The following is an 18,210-nucleotide window of genomic DNA, read 5'->3' on the forward strand; positions in this document are numbered from 1 at the left end:
ACATACCTTCTACCAGCGACAGCCACCCAAGAAAAGCATATATTTTTTTTCTCTCACCGACAGCCACTCATGAAAAGTATGGAAACCTTAATTTATAATCAGCACTGATATTATTTTATCTGACCCTCGTGTACGTCAATCAATAATGACGTCCACCACCGAAACCTGCACAGGTCAGTAGGTGATGCTTTTTTGTCATCCAACTGTTGATTACGTAACAGTGAGCCATACAGACCTCACACCACCTAATCGACAGTTAGATTGGATGTCAAATAAAAAGTGCAGTGGTTCTTAGGAGGATTTTAGATATCCAATCACTATTGTTTTCCTGCGGTGTGGTCCACCTGAGATTTACATCCCTGTAATAAACAGTGCAGTGGGCTATACAGTCCTCACACCACCTGGGTCGGTTAAGTAAAGGTGTCGCCACCAACAAAGTTCGTGAAATAGGTGTACGCGGATTTGCCGTTACAGCAGTTCCTGTGGTGGGATGCTAGATGGTGCTCACCGCGATGTTTCTGAGAAATCGACTCGGCTATTCATTTTGAGAGCTCATTTTACGAGGTACTAAAATTTTTTTAAAAAAATCCAAAACTCGAGTAAGCCACATGAGAGGAGAAAATACACCTTCCAACCAAACCTTCCTTGCTCTACTTTAATGTTTATATGCCATCCAACTCATTTATAAAGCTATTTATACTAGGGTTAAGTGAAAACATATAAAACATAGCCTGTGTAGAACTTTTGTAGGTATATGAATGTTTCAATGCTAGTCATTGAATCCTCACTATTTCATCTCATGTGGCCCACTTGAGTTTTGGATCTGCTTTATTTTTAGTTAGATATCCTAAAATGAGTTTGCAAAACGGATGAACATGTTGGATTTCTCACAAACATCAAGGTGGCCCACCTAATATGCAAGCGCAGGAACTTCCGGATAAAAGGCTTTTCCCAGGAAATCCGGATACCAAATAGGTGGCAAGCGAGGTCCCACGCACACCGGTCCCTTTTTCTTTCTAATTGTCTTCCACCTGCTGTCATGGGCAGCCGAGTGTACTTCCCATACTGTGCGGCCCACCTAAGTCGGTCGAGTAAACGTTGACCACGCAAACCGCGTCCCGTAGCAAGCCGGGTCCCGCACGCACCCGTCAGCTCCCATTTCTTTGTAAATATATTCCACCAGCTGTCATGCTAGTGGGCAGCTCCCATTTCTTTGTAATTATATTCCACCAGCGTGGAATGAAGCAGAGAGAGGAAGTATCAATACCTCATTATAAACGAATGAATTAAGCAGAGGCATTCATCTTCTTCATCCAACAAAGCTTGAGGATTACTTTAATGGCAGACAGTTAAGGTACGTTATTTTATTTTTTATTTTTCTTCTTCATGATTCAACACACAAGATCTTCGTATTGGAATCCAGTAATGAATTACATTCATAGGTGAACATTCTAGAAAAAAGTAATTACCCACAATTATCCATGTTCATACCATAGATTCCTAATATCTAAACGTTCATATACAACACTGGATGTGAACTTTCTCATAAAACGGTTTACTTCCTGTGAACATGGTCAGGTAGATCATATGTTATCCAGCGATTTGAATGGTATTGCCAGTGGAAGAGGAGTTGTAATCCTCCAAGGGATTCGGAGTTTTGGAGAGAGTTTGGAGAAGGTGGGTTTTGATATGGGAAGGGGAAGGGTGTGAATGTTGAAGGAAAATGGCAAGGAAGGGGTCTTAAACCCCTTTTGCAAAAGATTTTGGAGAAGGTGGGTTTTGATCGGGGAAGGGGAAGGGTGTGAATGGTGAAGGAAAATGGCAAGGAAGGGGTCTTAAACCCCTTTTGCAAAGGAGACGGATTGGTCACTCCCCCTGACACCAGCCCCCTGGCTGGTGGTCTGTGCTCTGTGGGCACCACTATGATGTATTTGTTTCATCCATTCCGTTTATCCATTTTTACAGATCATTTTAGGATTGACACAAAAAATAATAGGGATATAAATCTCAGGTAGACCACACCACAGGAAAACAATAATGATTGGATATCCACCATTAAAATCCTCCTAAGGCCCAATGTACTGTTTATTTGACATCCAATCTGTTGATTGGGTCATAAAGACCCAGATGAAGGGAAAAAATAAATATCAGCTTGATCCAAAGATTTTATGGCCCCCAAATCGTTTTTAATGGTCAACATTCATTCAAAACTGTTTCCTGTAATGTGGTTCACTTTGGAATTCAGTATACCTCCTTGTTTCTCCCACAACATAAAATGATCTATAAAAATAGATGGACGGCATGGATGAAACACATACTTCATGGTGGGGCCCACAGAGCACCAACCATCAGCCATTGGCTGGTGGCAGGAGTAGCCAATCCGTTTCCTGCGCACCAGCTATATAGCTCGTGTGGGTACGTGTCGTGCGAAGACGAGCGGTGACGCTCCTCCAGCTCCGAGTTGTACGAACGGTTCAAAGGAGAGCAAAGTTACATGGCCCCACAGTGATGTATTTATTATATCCACACCGTTCATCCATTTGTTGAGATCATTTTATAATAATATGCGTAAAATGAATCATATCCAAAGATCAATTGGACCCACCACAAATAACAGTGGGGATAATTATTTTCACCGTTAAAATTTTCGTAGGGCCCACCATAACTTTTATTTTCCATCCAATATGTTAATAAGGTCACAAAGATAAGATGAAAAATAAATTTCATATTAATCCAAGACACCAGGAACCCTGAAAGGGTTTCAATGGTAGACGTTCAATCCCCCACTGCCTTTTGCAGTGTGGTCCACTTGATTGTTAGATCTGTCTTAGTTTTAGTCTTAAGCATTAAGATGAGCTCGCAAAATAGATGAATAGCTTGGATATAACACATACCTCATGATGGGACCCACAGAACTTGCTAATGTCAATACACCAGCTATATAGCTGGTGTGCAGTACACCATCCCCCACGTGTAAGACCTCCCTTCCCATCTTTCTTTCATTTTTTTAAAGAAAAAAAAAATTCTGTGGACTCATCGACTGGGTCCAGCTAGGGTCCACCAGGTTGCACTGTCCCACTTTCTTGGCCAGCCATCCAGGGACAACTGAGTCGACCGGATGGTGACCGGGTTGACCGGGTCGCCCTAGTCCCGTTGGTCAGCAACCCGAGTTCGACTGGGTGGTGATAGGGTTGACCCGGTCCCCCATTGGTCAGTAACTTGAGGTCAACCGGGCCCCTAGTGACTTAGGGTCAACCTGGATCCACTACTATCTTAATTTCAAATGTTTATTTTATTTTATTATTATTTATTATTATTATTATTATTTTATTTGCTTGGTGTGTCACATATTCGGAATCATATCTGTGCCCTTCTGCGAAACCAACCTGACCCGCATAGTTCAGGTCACTCGTTACTAGCACCCAGCTAGCGAGACGAAATTATTGGTTTACTAAAGTAACACGATGACATTTTCGCCTAGTCTAACCAGGACATGCCGGGCATAGACCTGGAGGTGATGGTCCACAAGCTAAACGTCGACCCTGACTATAGAGTCGTAAGATAAAAATGACGCATGTTCAACCCAGAGCGGTATGCGGCCATTGGTGAGGAACTTAGCAAACTCCTAGAGGCTGAATTCACCGAGGAAGTCTATTACCCAGATTGGTTGGCAAACTTCGTGTTGATAAAGAAGTCTAATGGCAATTGATGAGTATGTGTCGATTACATCGACCGAAATAAAAACATGTCCAAAATATAGTTTCCCTCTCCCAAGGATCGACCAACTGGTCGATAGTATGGTTGGAAACGAACTTCTAAGCTTTATGAACACATATTCGAGTCACAATCAGATTTTCATGCATAAGCACGACAAGCAGAAGACAACCTTTGTCAGTTACAGAGGACTCTACTACTATAAGGTAATGCCCTTTGGGCTGAAAAATGCTGGAGCAACTTACCGATGCCTCGTCAACAAAATATTTGCCAAACAGGTTGGCCACGCAATGAAAGTTTACGTTGACGATATGCTAGTCAGGAGCATTAAAACGATAGATCATGTTACCGACCTTGAGGAAATGTTCGTGATCCTAAGAAAGTATTAGATGAAACTAAACCCGAGCAAGTGTGCCTTAGGTATTAACTCAGGAAAGTTCCTTGGTTTCCTAGTCAATTAAAGAGGAATATATATGAATCCTGACAAAATCTGGGCATTCCTAGATATGAAGTCCCCCAAGACTACAAAGAAGATCCAATGCGTTATAGGTTGGATAACAGGCCTCAACAGGTTTGTCTCTAGAGCCACAGATAAGTGTCTACCATTCTTCAAGAAACTAAAGGTGAAGTCAAAGCCGACTTGAACAAGCAATTGCGGTAAGCTTGTTAATAGATTAAGGAGTACCTGGGGTCACCCCAACTGCTCTCCAAGCCGGAACCCAGAGAACCGTTGTTACTATATTTGGCCATTTGGACAACCACAGTCAGTTGGCCCTGGTACGGGAGATCATAAATAAATAGTTCCCCATATATTACGTCAATAAAGCTTTGGTTCATGCCGAGATTAGATACCCCAACATCGAGAAGGTGGTACTTGCCTTGATCGTGTTATTATGGCGTCTCCGATCATACTTCCAGGCCCATACAATCATTATCCCGACCGATCAACCACTCCGCCAAGTACTCCAAAAAGTTGGAGTGGCTTGGCCATTTGAACAGGCCGTATTTATGTATTAGCTCGAAATTGTTAGAGCAGACCCTAGTATAACCCTAAACCTAAACATACACCTAAAACTAAACATCATGGTGGGGACAGTTCTCCTGACCATTGATTCCTTCCTTGGACCCACCATGGTGGTTATTTGAGATCCAACCTACTAGTAAGTTCACACAGACCTAGACTTACCTAATTTTAATTGATTTTGGGTCACTAACAAATGTATATGACCAGAACGTCACGTGAAAAGGGAAACACGAATGGGCAGCATGGATAAACACATGCATCAATGTGGGCCTATGTGTAGTGCATTTAACAAAAAACCCATGTGAATCACTCACGGATTAAATGTACTTTTCAACCCGCCTAATCAATTTGTGCCTAACATCCTCTCATTGGATTTCTCTGACTTGAAATCTCTTTCCTCAATCGTCTCGGTCCACTCACTCAAGTATTAGTCCATGATTGGTCTCTAGCAACTGATGCTCTTATGAGCCAGATTACATCAATTTAGGAAAATTTCAAGTTTAAATTTTCTACACATGAGTTCACACATGTTAATAATCTTTTGATTCCTAGGGTTCAATATAACTAATTTTCAAAATTATATCTATGTTCATTATGGTAAGTCCTTAGCTCATGATTCAATTTAATCTCAAACTCATGATCTGATACCAACTTGTGATGTTCTGAATTTCAGGGGTTGAGTACATAATCGATCCCCAATATTTCGAGTATCACTTAAGCCTTTCGGAAATGTCATTTGGTTAAGCGTCTACCAATTGTATCATGATCATGCGGAAGAAGTAAACTAAATAGTGAATATCATGGTTATCACAAGTGTACGAGTTAAAAAAAAAAGTCACATACATGCATACATACACCCAACTAAGTTATAGAGTCCACCCAGCTAGGGATTCAATATACATGTCCAAACATAAAATGCAATAAGCGACCTCGTCCTCAAAAGGAAACCAAACTGATGGTCCTAAAACGTCACTTTACATTTGGTTATCTACACACTGGAAGTATAAGAACTCCTCGATATGGTCCACATACTCCTCAACAAGTGTATCCTCGTTTAGGGCACCTGCATCGACGAAATCGTTTGGTTGGTGTTTTAAAACAGCGTCCCAGGTTGGGGTGAGTGATCAATTCAGTGCTACTATTTACTTAAGTTTCACATATTATCAAACAGATACATGAATGACATGAAAGTCCTATATTTGGTTATTTAAATACGTGAATGAGATGAAATGTGTATGCTTGACCTGAGGTTTAATTATACCAATATAGAACCATGTCAACACCATCGCTAGTGAGGATGTCAACATATGCGTAATGGTTGGCCTGAAGCACAACCCAACAAATGTTATGGTGTGCATGATTAGCCGAGTGCTTATTAATGTTTAGTTCAAACAGCAAGTTGATGAAGCTAGGATACGAATCTCGGGTTTCTATCTAAATTACATGGGTCGTTGCAGCACTAGGCAGCTCCTCACCAGTATTACTTAATCCATTTTGGGTTTCCATTATATTAAGTCTTTATACTTAAATCAGATTTATAATAGCGTTAATCGTCCGAAGACAGCCACGACTAGGGTAAAGGTCGTTACCTGACCTCAATGTGGAGAAGGCACACCACTCGTATCATCAATATCATGATAGGGTCGCGTACTTCTTACATGCTAGCCGGTCACTATAGGGAGGCTCGTCACCCAATGTTTTACCAATGTGGTAACCTCGTCATCCTAGTGTAGGCCGACAGCCCAGGTAAAGTGTGTCATACCACTATGTCTCGCGCCTGAGTCTCAACGGATCGTATCACACTAATGGTCATGAATGACCTCATTCTTTGGTGACGGCCGACATGGTATCCCAGATTCCACAATGTGTCTCAAACATTTATCATACATGCGATCGGGCCATGCAAGGGACTAATTAGTTTGTCCAAGGAGAAACCTGGATAGACCAGCATTGGGTGTAAGCAAGCCATGTAGCTCCAACTATTGTCGATCGCCTAAGTTCTGCCTTGGTCAGCTACATGAGTCGGGGTGGGTAGATTTGTCGACCATCCCTTGTTTTCAAGGTTGAGCAGGGCTGGAACTCTTCCTATCATAGCTTAATATGACGAAATTAGTAATATAATATTTATTTGACATCAACGGGGTTTCAAACTTATCTCAAATAATAAATGTATATGTAAGTCTAGGTTGGAATTTAATACCCAACAAAATATGCGAAGAATATGCCCAAAGTTGTAAAGGAATAAAAAACCATTTGAAATCTACCATTGCCATTTTCAAACCCTAATCAACCACCAACAAAGTAAGCATTAAAATGAACATGCATTTCATCATACATGTGATTTACCAATAATAATACTCTAATGCCCGATTTTCAAAACCTGACTATACAAATCATTTTTCGAAAACTCGAGTGTTAAACTTTAAAGATCGCGAAATTTCAGGTAATTTTCTTTTCTTTCTTTTTTAGAGTTAGCAGTTTAATGGAAGAGAAACAAATCAAAATTAAAGAAAATTCACATATACATTCAAAATATATGAGCAGTTGCCCATAAGGCTTATACAAACCAATATCTCAATACTTACAATTACAAAATGAAATAATTTAACATATAAAATAAAATAAATTGTCACTAGTCTTGACCTATAAAATCACGTAGCTTCTCTTGGAAGATGCAACCATGCATCCCTGATAAATATTGTACCCTACTCCTCATCAATCTAGACATGAATATCATTTAAACCACCTGCAGGACCTGTACGGTTATATATTCGATGTATGAGTGGTCAACTTAGTGTGAATTCCCCTCAAGATTACAGACCACCGCATTAGTTAAGCATAGTTTAAATAAGATAATATACAAAACAATCGATAATGGGATCTTATTTAAATGTATGGGTGTGTGATTACAAATTAACTGGGGATGCACATCCAGTTGGCCAAATGAATGGACCTTTCAAATAGTCAGTCCATTTATACAAAACAATGAGCTTTTCAAACGGTCATCTCATTCATGTATTGGAATAAGTCTTTCAAACAGTCGACCCATTCCTCATAAGAGAATGGACCTTTCAAATAGTTAATTCATTCACGCAAGAGAATGAGCCTTTCAAACAGTTGGCTCATTCAATTTGTAAGAGAATTGATCTTTCAAACAATTGACCCGTTCAAGTAAAAGAATGAACCTTTCAAACAGTTGGTCCATTTAAGCAAAATAATGGGTCTTTCAAATAGTCAACTCGCTCATGTAAGAGAATGAACTTTTCAAACAGTTGGTCCATTTAAGTAATATAATGAGTCTTTCAAACAGTCGGCTCATTCAAGTAATAAAATGGGTCAGCCGATTCATTCAATTGCCAATGAACGGGTGCTTCAAATAGTCAACATGCTCAGGTAAGAGAATGAACCTTTCAAATAGTTAGTCCATTCAAAATACAAAAAGGGTCATTCGAATGGAGCACTGATCTTTCAAACAGTCAATTAGGCACCCAATAACGCCCAAGTACTATGAATGCATGATTATTCGAGTCATTATTATTCTAATTTACAAGCAGCCAATTTAAGAAAGCTTAAAGGTCACTATGGAGGAAGAGGGGTCGTCACCTAACATAGGCTAACAGCTCGGGTATAGTGTCCCATACCATAATCCCTGGCTAATGAGACTCCAACATTAGGACGTTTAATAGTGTCATTGTCAACTAGTGGCTAATCATAGTTTAACAAATGAGACATACCTTCACATGGTCATACAAAATAATCCATCAAGCCATTTAGGGCGAATATACAGCAATCTATGAATGGTAAGCCCGCATCAATCTTCCATTTGATCCATCAGTCAAAGTGGCCACTAGGTCATGGGTCCATTATAATTGCACTCAATCAAGTTACATCCTGAGTCAGAATGTACATGTATAAGTGGAATTTTCCACTAATAGATGTAACAATTCAAGTTTTACAACAATCCTTAAGTATGAGAAGATATACAATACAACATATAAATATCCATACAAGATAAATGTTGAGCATACAATTTGATAATCCGATTCAATAACTAATACAAGTAATCATGAATTAAATATGTCAGTTATCAATTGAAATTAAAATTGAACTATCACTTAAGCTAACATGGAAGATGAAAGCTTAAGGGAAAAAATTCATCACTTTATGTTTTGAATCGCCTACAATGTTGCTAGGAAGTGTGCGCACCCTTAGAATCAAATCAACCACGTTAATCCAATCTGTAACTTGACCTCAATTCGATTTCCATGCTCCAATGTCACCGAACTCAGCTAGCCCACTGAGTCAACTCACCTCATGCTCCCCCAACTCGGATTGACCTGGCAATCACAACATCGGTCTATTGGGTTTGAGGGAGAAACACCCCGTTAACTATTGAGTTTGATGATCCAGACCCAAAGCAAAACACACTAAAAACTAAGTCAGTAACTTACTGACTTGGTTATACAAGGATTGGAATCAGTTCGACTCGGTTAGGATCCGAAAGCCAACATCTTCTCTCATCTTCTTCTTCGATTCTACTCTTTTTTCCTCTCCTTCTTTTTCCTTTTATTTTCTTTATTTTGGTTTTCTTTTCTTTTCTTTCCTACTATGCCTAGTAGAGTGGATGGGCTAGACTAGGCCCAACCCATATCCAACATCCTACCTCAACTCAACTGAGTTGAGCAAGTCAGCCATACAACTATTGACTCAATTCGACTTAATGTGAATTGCACCCCACTCGGCAGCCCGATCCACTCTCCTTACTCTCTCGTTTCTCTCCCTCTCCCCTCTTCTTCCTTTATCCTTCCTCTCTTCCTCTTCTTTTGTTATAACAACCAACAAGGTCCGGACTTGACCTAGTTGAGTCTGAGTGAGTTCATGACTCGACTCAAGTTGAGCTGGTGTGGTGACGCACGCGCAGACACACACACACACACACACACTCTCTCTCTCTCTCTCACTACCTTCCCTATCTTCCTCTTCTTGCCCTCTCTCTCTCTCACTCGCCTCTATTTCCTTCCTGCTCCTTCCCTTTTCTCACCCTGTCAACGAATTAGGAAGGATCTGGGCTTAGCCCAACTCAGTCCACGACTTGTCTTGCCGTAATGCAACGCATCGGTGACCCCCCCCCCCCCCCCCCCCTCTCTCTCTCTCTGATGTAGAGTAGGTCGCGGCTAGTTTCATCGCTAAGATGGATCAAAAAAGGCTCGGTCGACGACAGAAGTGATCCGGACCGTCGGACCTTAGATCAGCGTATCTCGCAATCCGGAATGAGTTACCTGACGTAAAATATATGATTTTGGGGTAGAACGAGCTACTTTAGCCAACTAACCCTGTTACGCCGGGTTACGCAGCCCGGAATTGTGAAAAACCCTTGGATCGACGGTTGTTTCCCTGTTTTAATTTCGTTTTTACTATAAATAGTAAGTTTTAGTTTGATTATAACTCTTCATCTGTCGGGCTTTAGGAGTTGCGCCCAATGTGAAAAGAGCTTAGAATAATTAGGAGAACGGTTTGGTGAAGCCAAATAGGACACTTACTATTTTTGGCCGAAAACCTTGCGCACTAGTAGACATCACGACCATCTATAAATACTAAGTTTACTATTTATAGTAAGTCGCAGATTCTAGGAGTTTTAGTTGTAGTTTGATTCTGATTTCTTTCACATTGCTTGGCACCCCTATTTAAATGGTTGTGAACTCATTTTTTGTTATTCATTAATCAAATTCGAATTTATTAAAATTTCTTTCTATTTCCTACTTTCTTTCCTCGTGGATTCAAGAAGTCTCTGTGAGGAGTCCAGAGAAGTTCTATGGATTCGGAATATTTATCCTCTTGAGGAAGACGGTGCTCGACCTCACGTCCTCCCCTGCGTCACTCTCTCTCTCTCTCTCTCTCTCTTCAGTTTCTATTTTTGAGAAGGAAAGCCCTAAAAGGGTAGCCTATATACGCTATACTAATCCATTTCTAGATGTCCCTAAACTCAGATTAGCTATGAGCCAAATGGCTCTCAACCAATTGAATTTGAGACAATGATCATGGCTTCTGATTGTATGGCCCCTATTAGTCACCAGGGAGGAATTTCTTAGACCATGGCCACCCTAACGAACGTCTTAGATCAGTGAGTGGGCCTCACCAATAGCTAATGGGTTTCCCGATCAAACGAAGAAGATGACCCAACTATTAATGGCGGGTCATCATCGAGTGGTTGATCTTATAATTAGTAACATATAAATGGTGTGGATTCATCCCATGATCACTGTGGGACCTACCAAATGTGTGGTTATTAGCATTTTCACTTAATGGATCTTGGTTTCAACATTCGGCGGCGGCTCTCTTGTTGCAATGGAAACCCCATAGTGCGGAGTGAATGGGGGACTAGGATGGTCTAGAATGGAAGGTTGAGATGGAAAGGAGTGGAGGCAAGCGGATCGCAACAGCTGGCAGCAAACGAAACAAGATTTCCAGTTTTGAAAATATGACCACACGCAAGTTTGGATTGGGCTGAAAATCGTGTGCATGCACATGGGTTTCAATGTGCAAGAAGGGCGAGGGTTTGGTTGGATTTGAATGGCCAACGAGATGTACAGTTTGGATCATCCTCTTTATCCTCAAAAGTGGCCCATCTAACAATCGAACAACATTTGTTCGCTTGCTGGCGAAAACACGAAAGAGGGAGGAATTCTTTCTCTCTACGGGAAACCACGGGTTAAACTCGGTTTGACTGTGTTTATGGTCTAGTGTACTGCAGGTGCACACTCACTATGGTACACAGCCAATTGTGGGGTCCACAATGATGTTGGATGAAATTCACTCCATCCATTTGCTTTGGGGGTCCCCACCAAGGCCTCTGACAAAAAACCAGGCAGATCCAAAACTTAGGTGGGCCTCACGACTTGATTTGAGCCCCATTTGCAGATTCTCGTCAATCCGACGGTTGAGTTATCTTCAAATCCAACCTTCACGGCTCCTAAGGGTTCTTAGTCGATCCTAGAAGAAATCTAATGGTTGTTACTGTAATCAAATGGTTGGATTATCTGCCTATGTAATGGATTTCAACATTAAGTGATGTAGCCTGATAAACAGTGGATCTAGTGATTTGGATCTCAATTTAAGATGATCTAAGGTTAAGGCATTCCATAGTCCACATTGAACAATTTCAATGGTTTCTAGGGCTGTCTATTTGCGACCTAAAGGTTGATTTTATAACCCAATGGTTGAATTAGGGAAATCAAGTGTTGGAATGATCGACGAAACATTGTAGATCTCGTTGTTCAAACTCTTAAATCTAGGATGAATGATTTGATGGTTGAGCTTGCGATTAAACAGGTTCCTAATCTAAACAAGTGATTGGTCTTATAATTGTATGGTTGGATTTGTACAAATTTAAGTATATTGTTAACGACCATGATATAAGATGAACAAATAGTGGACTGCATGATCTAATACCTGTGATAGACACTGTGCAGTTAAATTGCCTATAGGGCGGTTGAAATCCTAAATTAGGTTTCTATGATGACTTGATGATCTATCTTGAAGATCAATGGATGGATGGCTTAATATATGGATGGGGATTACTTTCAATGGTCGGATTTAGATTGGAATGAATGTGAGTGTCCAAGTAAGTTAGGTTGGTATCTATACTAAGTTAGCTCACACGGTAACACTCGAGTACTAAAAAGTATGAGGTGTTACAAACACGAACAATGATTTTTATAGCAAAGCATTTAAGGCATACTTGACTTAAGGATTTCTACAAAATCAAAAGGGATCATAGTCTATCACCCTCAAGGGTTGATAAATAGAAAACCTAGCGTTAGCTCGCCCGACTCAGATTTGTTCCTAAAGTTAGGATTTTGAAAAGAGTCACCGAAACCTAAATGATTCGAACAAGCCTTATAATGTTTAGAAAAACTCAACCCTAACATCATGATTTAGGGATCTAGGTTCAAAGTTTACCTTCAATGACTACGGACGAAGATCCAACGAAGGAGTTGGTCATGGCTAGATCGTTAATCAGATGGGAAAGAGGCAACCTTCATAATCAGTCTCCCTCTCACACACAATTTCCCTTTCTCCTCTCTCTCTCTCTCTCTCTCTCTCTCTCTCTCTCTCTCTCTCTCTCTCTCTCTCTCTCCTCCCCAAGGCTAGGGTATGAAAATTCGTATGAGGAGAGGAGGTGTGAATAAAAAAGGTATTTATAGTACCAGAATGTACACAAATGGCTCCAAATGCCAAGTCTTCAGTATACTAACCCTATGGGAGTGGTTTCAAACCATGAGAGCCTACAGGAAAGTGCGTAACTTGATCCAAGTCAGGGGACGGGTGCCCCATTAGGGGATCTATGTTTAGAAATAGTCATCTGATGATCTAACATGCTAATCAATGGATAAGGTCCCAAATTCAATTCGACAATCACCATTGGTTGATCGAGGGCGCGGCTATACAGATATGCGTAGGAAAATATCTTAAGTTGACGCTCCGAGTTTGGCCATGATCTGACGGTCTGAAGGTCGCAACATCGATAAAATGGGTCAGGTGATCATTTCACTTAAATCTAGGCTATTAACTAAGGTAATCGCATAACTCATGCGCCCGACTTGCGGGCTGAAGTTGAGCAATCCGAGGTGTCGCCTTGGCTCAATATTCACAATGGACATTAAGCATGGCAAAATGGATGCTAATTTATAATTTTGAGACCAATAGACTAGAATGTGTGGTGTAGCCCTAATTTAGTTAACTTGGGTATTTATGGAGTATGTTAACTCTCGAGACTCCTTGTGGGTGTCAACAAGTGGAGGAATTGTTTAAATTCACCCACTCACCTATTTGTGATGTGCAGGAACGGATGTTCGACTCCAATTTCCTTAAATCCATCATTTATAGTATATTTAAGGAATTAAGTTGGACTAGTACGACCATCTGACAACTTCACTCGCGTATGTACTGGGGTTTCTATGCGGAATTTTACAGAACGTTACAACCATGTCCCCTGCTTCTGGTCATTCTTGTCAATTGGATCCCATAACCTTTGGCCAAAATTTTCATTTGCATATCTCAAGAATATACACTGTTTTGCCTTGTCATCAACTTTGGACAGCTCATCTTTTAGAATATGCACAAATGATTGGCAACTAAACACCTTTAGATGTTCATAGGAAACATATTTTTTGGTGTATACGCTTTTTGCAACATCTCTATTTAGAGGAGCTGAAAGAGATAGATTAATTAAGTATCAAGCAATGCACAACATCTTTCCAAAATAATTATGATAATTTGACGTGTGAAAGCATAAACCTGATTCTATCTAAAATAGTGAGATTCATTATTTGTAGTACACCATTGTACTACGAAGTCTTAGGAATGGATTGATCATGCCTTTTTTTATACCATTGTAGTTGGAGAATATTAAATCCATGAGATTTATTTTCCATCTAAAATCTTCCTAAGGTTACAAAGACCAGGAAACACAAATATCAGCTTGATCAAAGCTTACGTGGCTGAAAGAAGTTTTCAAAAGTAGGCATCTAATTCTTTACTCTAGTGTGGCGCACTTGATCAATGGATCTACTCAAGCAACCGAATTTCTTGAGAATTACGTGGACCAATCAGAAGTGACTGCTTAGGAATTCCCTGCACCTTCAGCACATTGATTATTTAACACGTATTTGATAACAATCAGGTTCCCCTGCTTGTCACGTACCGTAAATTTCTGTTGAATTTCTTGAGAAAACAATGATGATTGGATATCCACCATTAAAATCCTCCTATGGCCTAATGTACTGTTTATTTGACATCCAATCTGTTGTTTAGGTCATACAGACCCAGATGAAGGGAAAAAACAAAGATCAGCTTGATCCAAAACTTTTATGGCCCCCAAAAAGTTTTTAATGGGCAACGTTCATTCAACACTGTTTCCTGTAATGTGGTGCACTTGAGATTGGGATATACCTAATTTTTGGTTTCTTACAATAAAATGATCTATACAAATATATGGACGGCATGGATGAAACACATACATCATGGTGGAGCCCACAAAGCACCGACCACCAGCCATTGGCTGGTGGCATGGGAGTAGCCAATCCCTTTCCGTATATGATAGTGTAGTCAGGTATTCATCAATCTTGACCATCCATTAGGTTTTCCATACTATTCATGAGCCAGTATTAAATATTAATAAAAGAAAAAGTAGAGATTGAGAGGACGATGCCATCCTGTTAAATAATTGAAGATAGCTTTCCTTTACCTTGTCCAATAGGTGTGATGGACTTTGAAAGCTAAGGAAACGTGAAGTATCAGAGAGAAGAAAAAGAAATGGCAGAGAGTGCTGTGAACTTCTTAATACAATACTTGGGGCCTTTGCTGGTGAATGAAGTGCAGTCGTTGAAGGGGGTCCGCGGAGAAGTCCGTGAACTCATAAATGAGTTTGAAAGCATGAGATCTGCCTTAAAGGATGCCGATGCAAGACAAGATACCGATGAAGGCCTCAAGAAATGGGTGAAACAAATAAGAGAAGTGGCTTATGACGTTGAGGATGTTCTCGACGAGTTCATGCTCGGCCAAGCACAAGAGCAGCAGGGTGCTCGGGGATGCATCGATTTTCTTCATATACTCATTAGGCAGCCTATGGTGCGCCATAAGACTGCATCATCGATACGAGATATCAAAACCCGAATCCATAGGATTAAAGAAAGAAAAGATGCTTACTCTCTGGATAGTATGGAGCTAACTTCAAGTTCCAAAAAAATGAGTGATCAATGGTATGATCCTCGACTGAAAGCTCTTTTCATTGAGGAAGCTGATCTTGTGGGCATCGATGTGCCAAGGAGTCAATTGATTGAATGGTTGGTCGATGAAGATTCAAGACTACTGACGATTTCAGTGGTCGGGATGGGTGGCCTTGGCAAGACCACTCTGGTAAAGAAAGTCTATGATAACCAACAGGTGAAGAAATGTTTTGAAACATATGCTTGGATCACTGTCTCCCAATCGTTCAAAGTGGAGGAACTGCTTCGAAGCATGGTAAAGCAATTCTTTGAGGAGAAGAAAGATCTATCTCCCCAAGGTTCCGATGCAATGACACAGGTCGAGCTCATACAGGTGCTACGGAGCTACTTGCAGAACAAAAGGTATGTACTTGTTCTTGATGATGTATGGGAGGCAGACGTATGGAATTTCATAGGCAATGCATTGCCCAATAACGAAAATGGTAGCAGGGTAATGATCACTACACGCAAAAGTGATGTCGCATCATCTTCTTGCATCGGACCCTCTGATCTCTTCTACAATCTACAACCTCTGCATCCAACAGAGGCTTGGTCCCTCTTTTGCAAGAAGGCATTCCACTCGCACAATGAGAATAGATGCCCTCCTGGATTGGAGAAGCTTTCAGAAAACTTTGTAGATAAATGCGGAGGATTACCGCTTGCAATTGTTACATTAGGTAGTCTTCTATCCAGCAAGACGAATGTCGAGTGGGAGATGATTCACCGTAGCCTTGGATCGGAGTTTGAAAGCGATGACAATCTTAGAAGAATGATGAAAATATTATTGCTCAGTTTCAATGACTTGCCTTACCATCTGAAATCATGCTTCTTGTATTTGAGTATTTTCCCCGAAGACTATCCGATTAAGTGTATGAAACTAATTCGCCTATGGATAGCTGAGGGGTTTGTAGAAACAAAAGAAGGCAGGTCAAAGGAAGAGGTTGCTGAAGGTTACCTCAATCAGCTCATCGCTAGAAATCTCATTCAAGTGGCAAAACGGGAACTATATGGGAAGGTGGTCACTTGTCGCATCCATGATCTTGTGCGGGAGATGATCATTCCAAAATTCAAGGAGGAGCATTTCTTTTCATCTTCTGTTGAAGAGAACACAATGCCTAACAGAATCCGGCGTCTGTCCATTTATAAAGACGAGAATTTTCAAAAAATTGATGCCTTCTCCTGCCTTCGCTCGTTGTTCATTTTTGGTGCGGAAGGACTATCTAATGCCCCTGCAATTACTTCATTTTCCAGCTTAAGGTTGTTGAGGGTGGTGGATCTTGAAAACACGTCCATGGAAATCTTTCCTGATGATCTAACAAGCTTGTTGCATTTGAGATACTTAAGCTTGGAGAATACAAAGATCAAGAAGCTTCCTAGTTCGTTGGGGAAGCTAAAGAACTTAGAAACATTGAATCTTAAGGGCACTTTCGTATGTGAATTGCCGGCTGAGATTCTGAAGCTCGAGCACCTACGGCACCTTCTGGTTTACCGCTATAGTATTGGAGATGGGTATTATATACCATTTGATTGTGTAGATGGAATTAAGGTGCCTGCAGGAATCGGGAGCATGAGATCCCTACAGAAGTTGGCACAAATAGAGGCAGAGAGTGGCATCATTAGAGAGCTGGGGAATCTCACCCAACTGAGGAGGTTAGCCATTATCGAGCTAAGAGTGGAAGATGGGAATGATTTATGCACTTCCATTGAGAAGATGATTCACCTTCACTCCTTTGAAGTGAGATCAATGGATGAGGAGGAGGTTCTCGACTTGCATTCTTTATCGCATCCTCCGCTACCTCTTCAACGCCTATATTTGAAAGGGCGTTTGGAGAAGTTGCCTGAATGGATTGCCTCACTTGATAATCTGGTACGAGTTCATCTGAGATGGTCCAGATTGAGGGATGATCCACTCAAAGCCCTTCAATCACTCCCCAATTTGGTGGAACTCCAACTAAATCGAGCTTATGATGGAGAAGAGTTACGTTGCGAGGGTAGAGGATATCCAAGACTCAAGAAATTATGGCTCATTGAGTTGAGCGGGCTGAAGAATGTGAGGGTGGAGAAGGGAGCAATGTCTAGCCTTGAAGAGCTATATATTAGAGGTTGCGAAGAATTAGTGGAGGCGCCGTTGTGGCTCGAACAGGTCACTAACCTCTAAGAACTCTAACTGTTTAATATGTCGGAGGCTTTCTTGAAGGGGCTCGGAAAGGATGGAGCTGAAGAGTTAGTGGATTCCATTCGCCACATCCCACTCATACGATGTTTTGACAGTCGGACATGCACTCTATCAGGTGAATGCTTTATATTTCCCTACTTCCTATTTACACTATATATTTTTGTTCTCTCTGTTTTTTTTTTTTTTTTTAATGACATTTTTACAGTGTTTCAAGGAGGCCGGTTATTCTAAAATTATATGGAGTAAGCTTCGTATGTGCCTTATATCAAAGCTATTCATCCGTTTTGACCATTCATTTTAGGGCATGGCACTCCAGGTGATTAGATAAGCATGATTATGGGGCATCCATCACCATGGGGTTCTTTTACTCGATGCGCAGGTCAGATGGTATGCACATTTAACATGGAAGCGGATTGGGTGGTGTTGGGCTCTGTGGGGTCCACCTTGATGTATGTGTTCCATCCATGGCCAGCTCATTTTAAGGCATGAGCCCAAAAATGAAGTAATCAAGAATTTTAGTGGACCACACA

The 18,210-nt window shown here is 40.8% G+C and overlaps 1 protein-coding gene across 1 annotated transcript; it reads left to right on the forward strand.

The window, feature by feature from the left end:
* Window positions 1-1,241: 1,241 nt before the first annotated feature.
* On the forward strand, window positions 1,242-17,662 carry LOC131255306 (disease resistance protein RPM1-like). Its single transcript, XM_058256005.1, has 2 exons — window positions 1,242-1,354; window positions 14,997-17,662. The coding sequence occupies exon 2, from the start codon at window positions 15,053-15,055 to the stop codon at window positions 17,660-17,662; it is 2,610 nt and encodes an 869-aa protein (XP_058111988.1). The 5' UTR covers window positions 1,242-1,354; window positions 14,997-15,052.
* The last annotated feature ends 548 nt before the right edge of the window (window positions 17,663-18,210 follow it).

The sequence above is a fragment of the Magnolia sinica genome, chromosome 9 (genome assembly GCF_029962835.1).
Source record: "Magnolia sinica isolate HGM2019 chromosome 9, MsV1, whole genome shotgun sequence".
Taxonomy (NCBI): domain Eukaryota; kingdom Viridiplantae; phylum Streptophyta; class Magnoliopsida; order Magnoliales; family Magnoliaceae; genus Magnolia; species Magnolia sinica.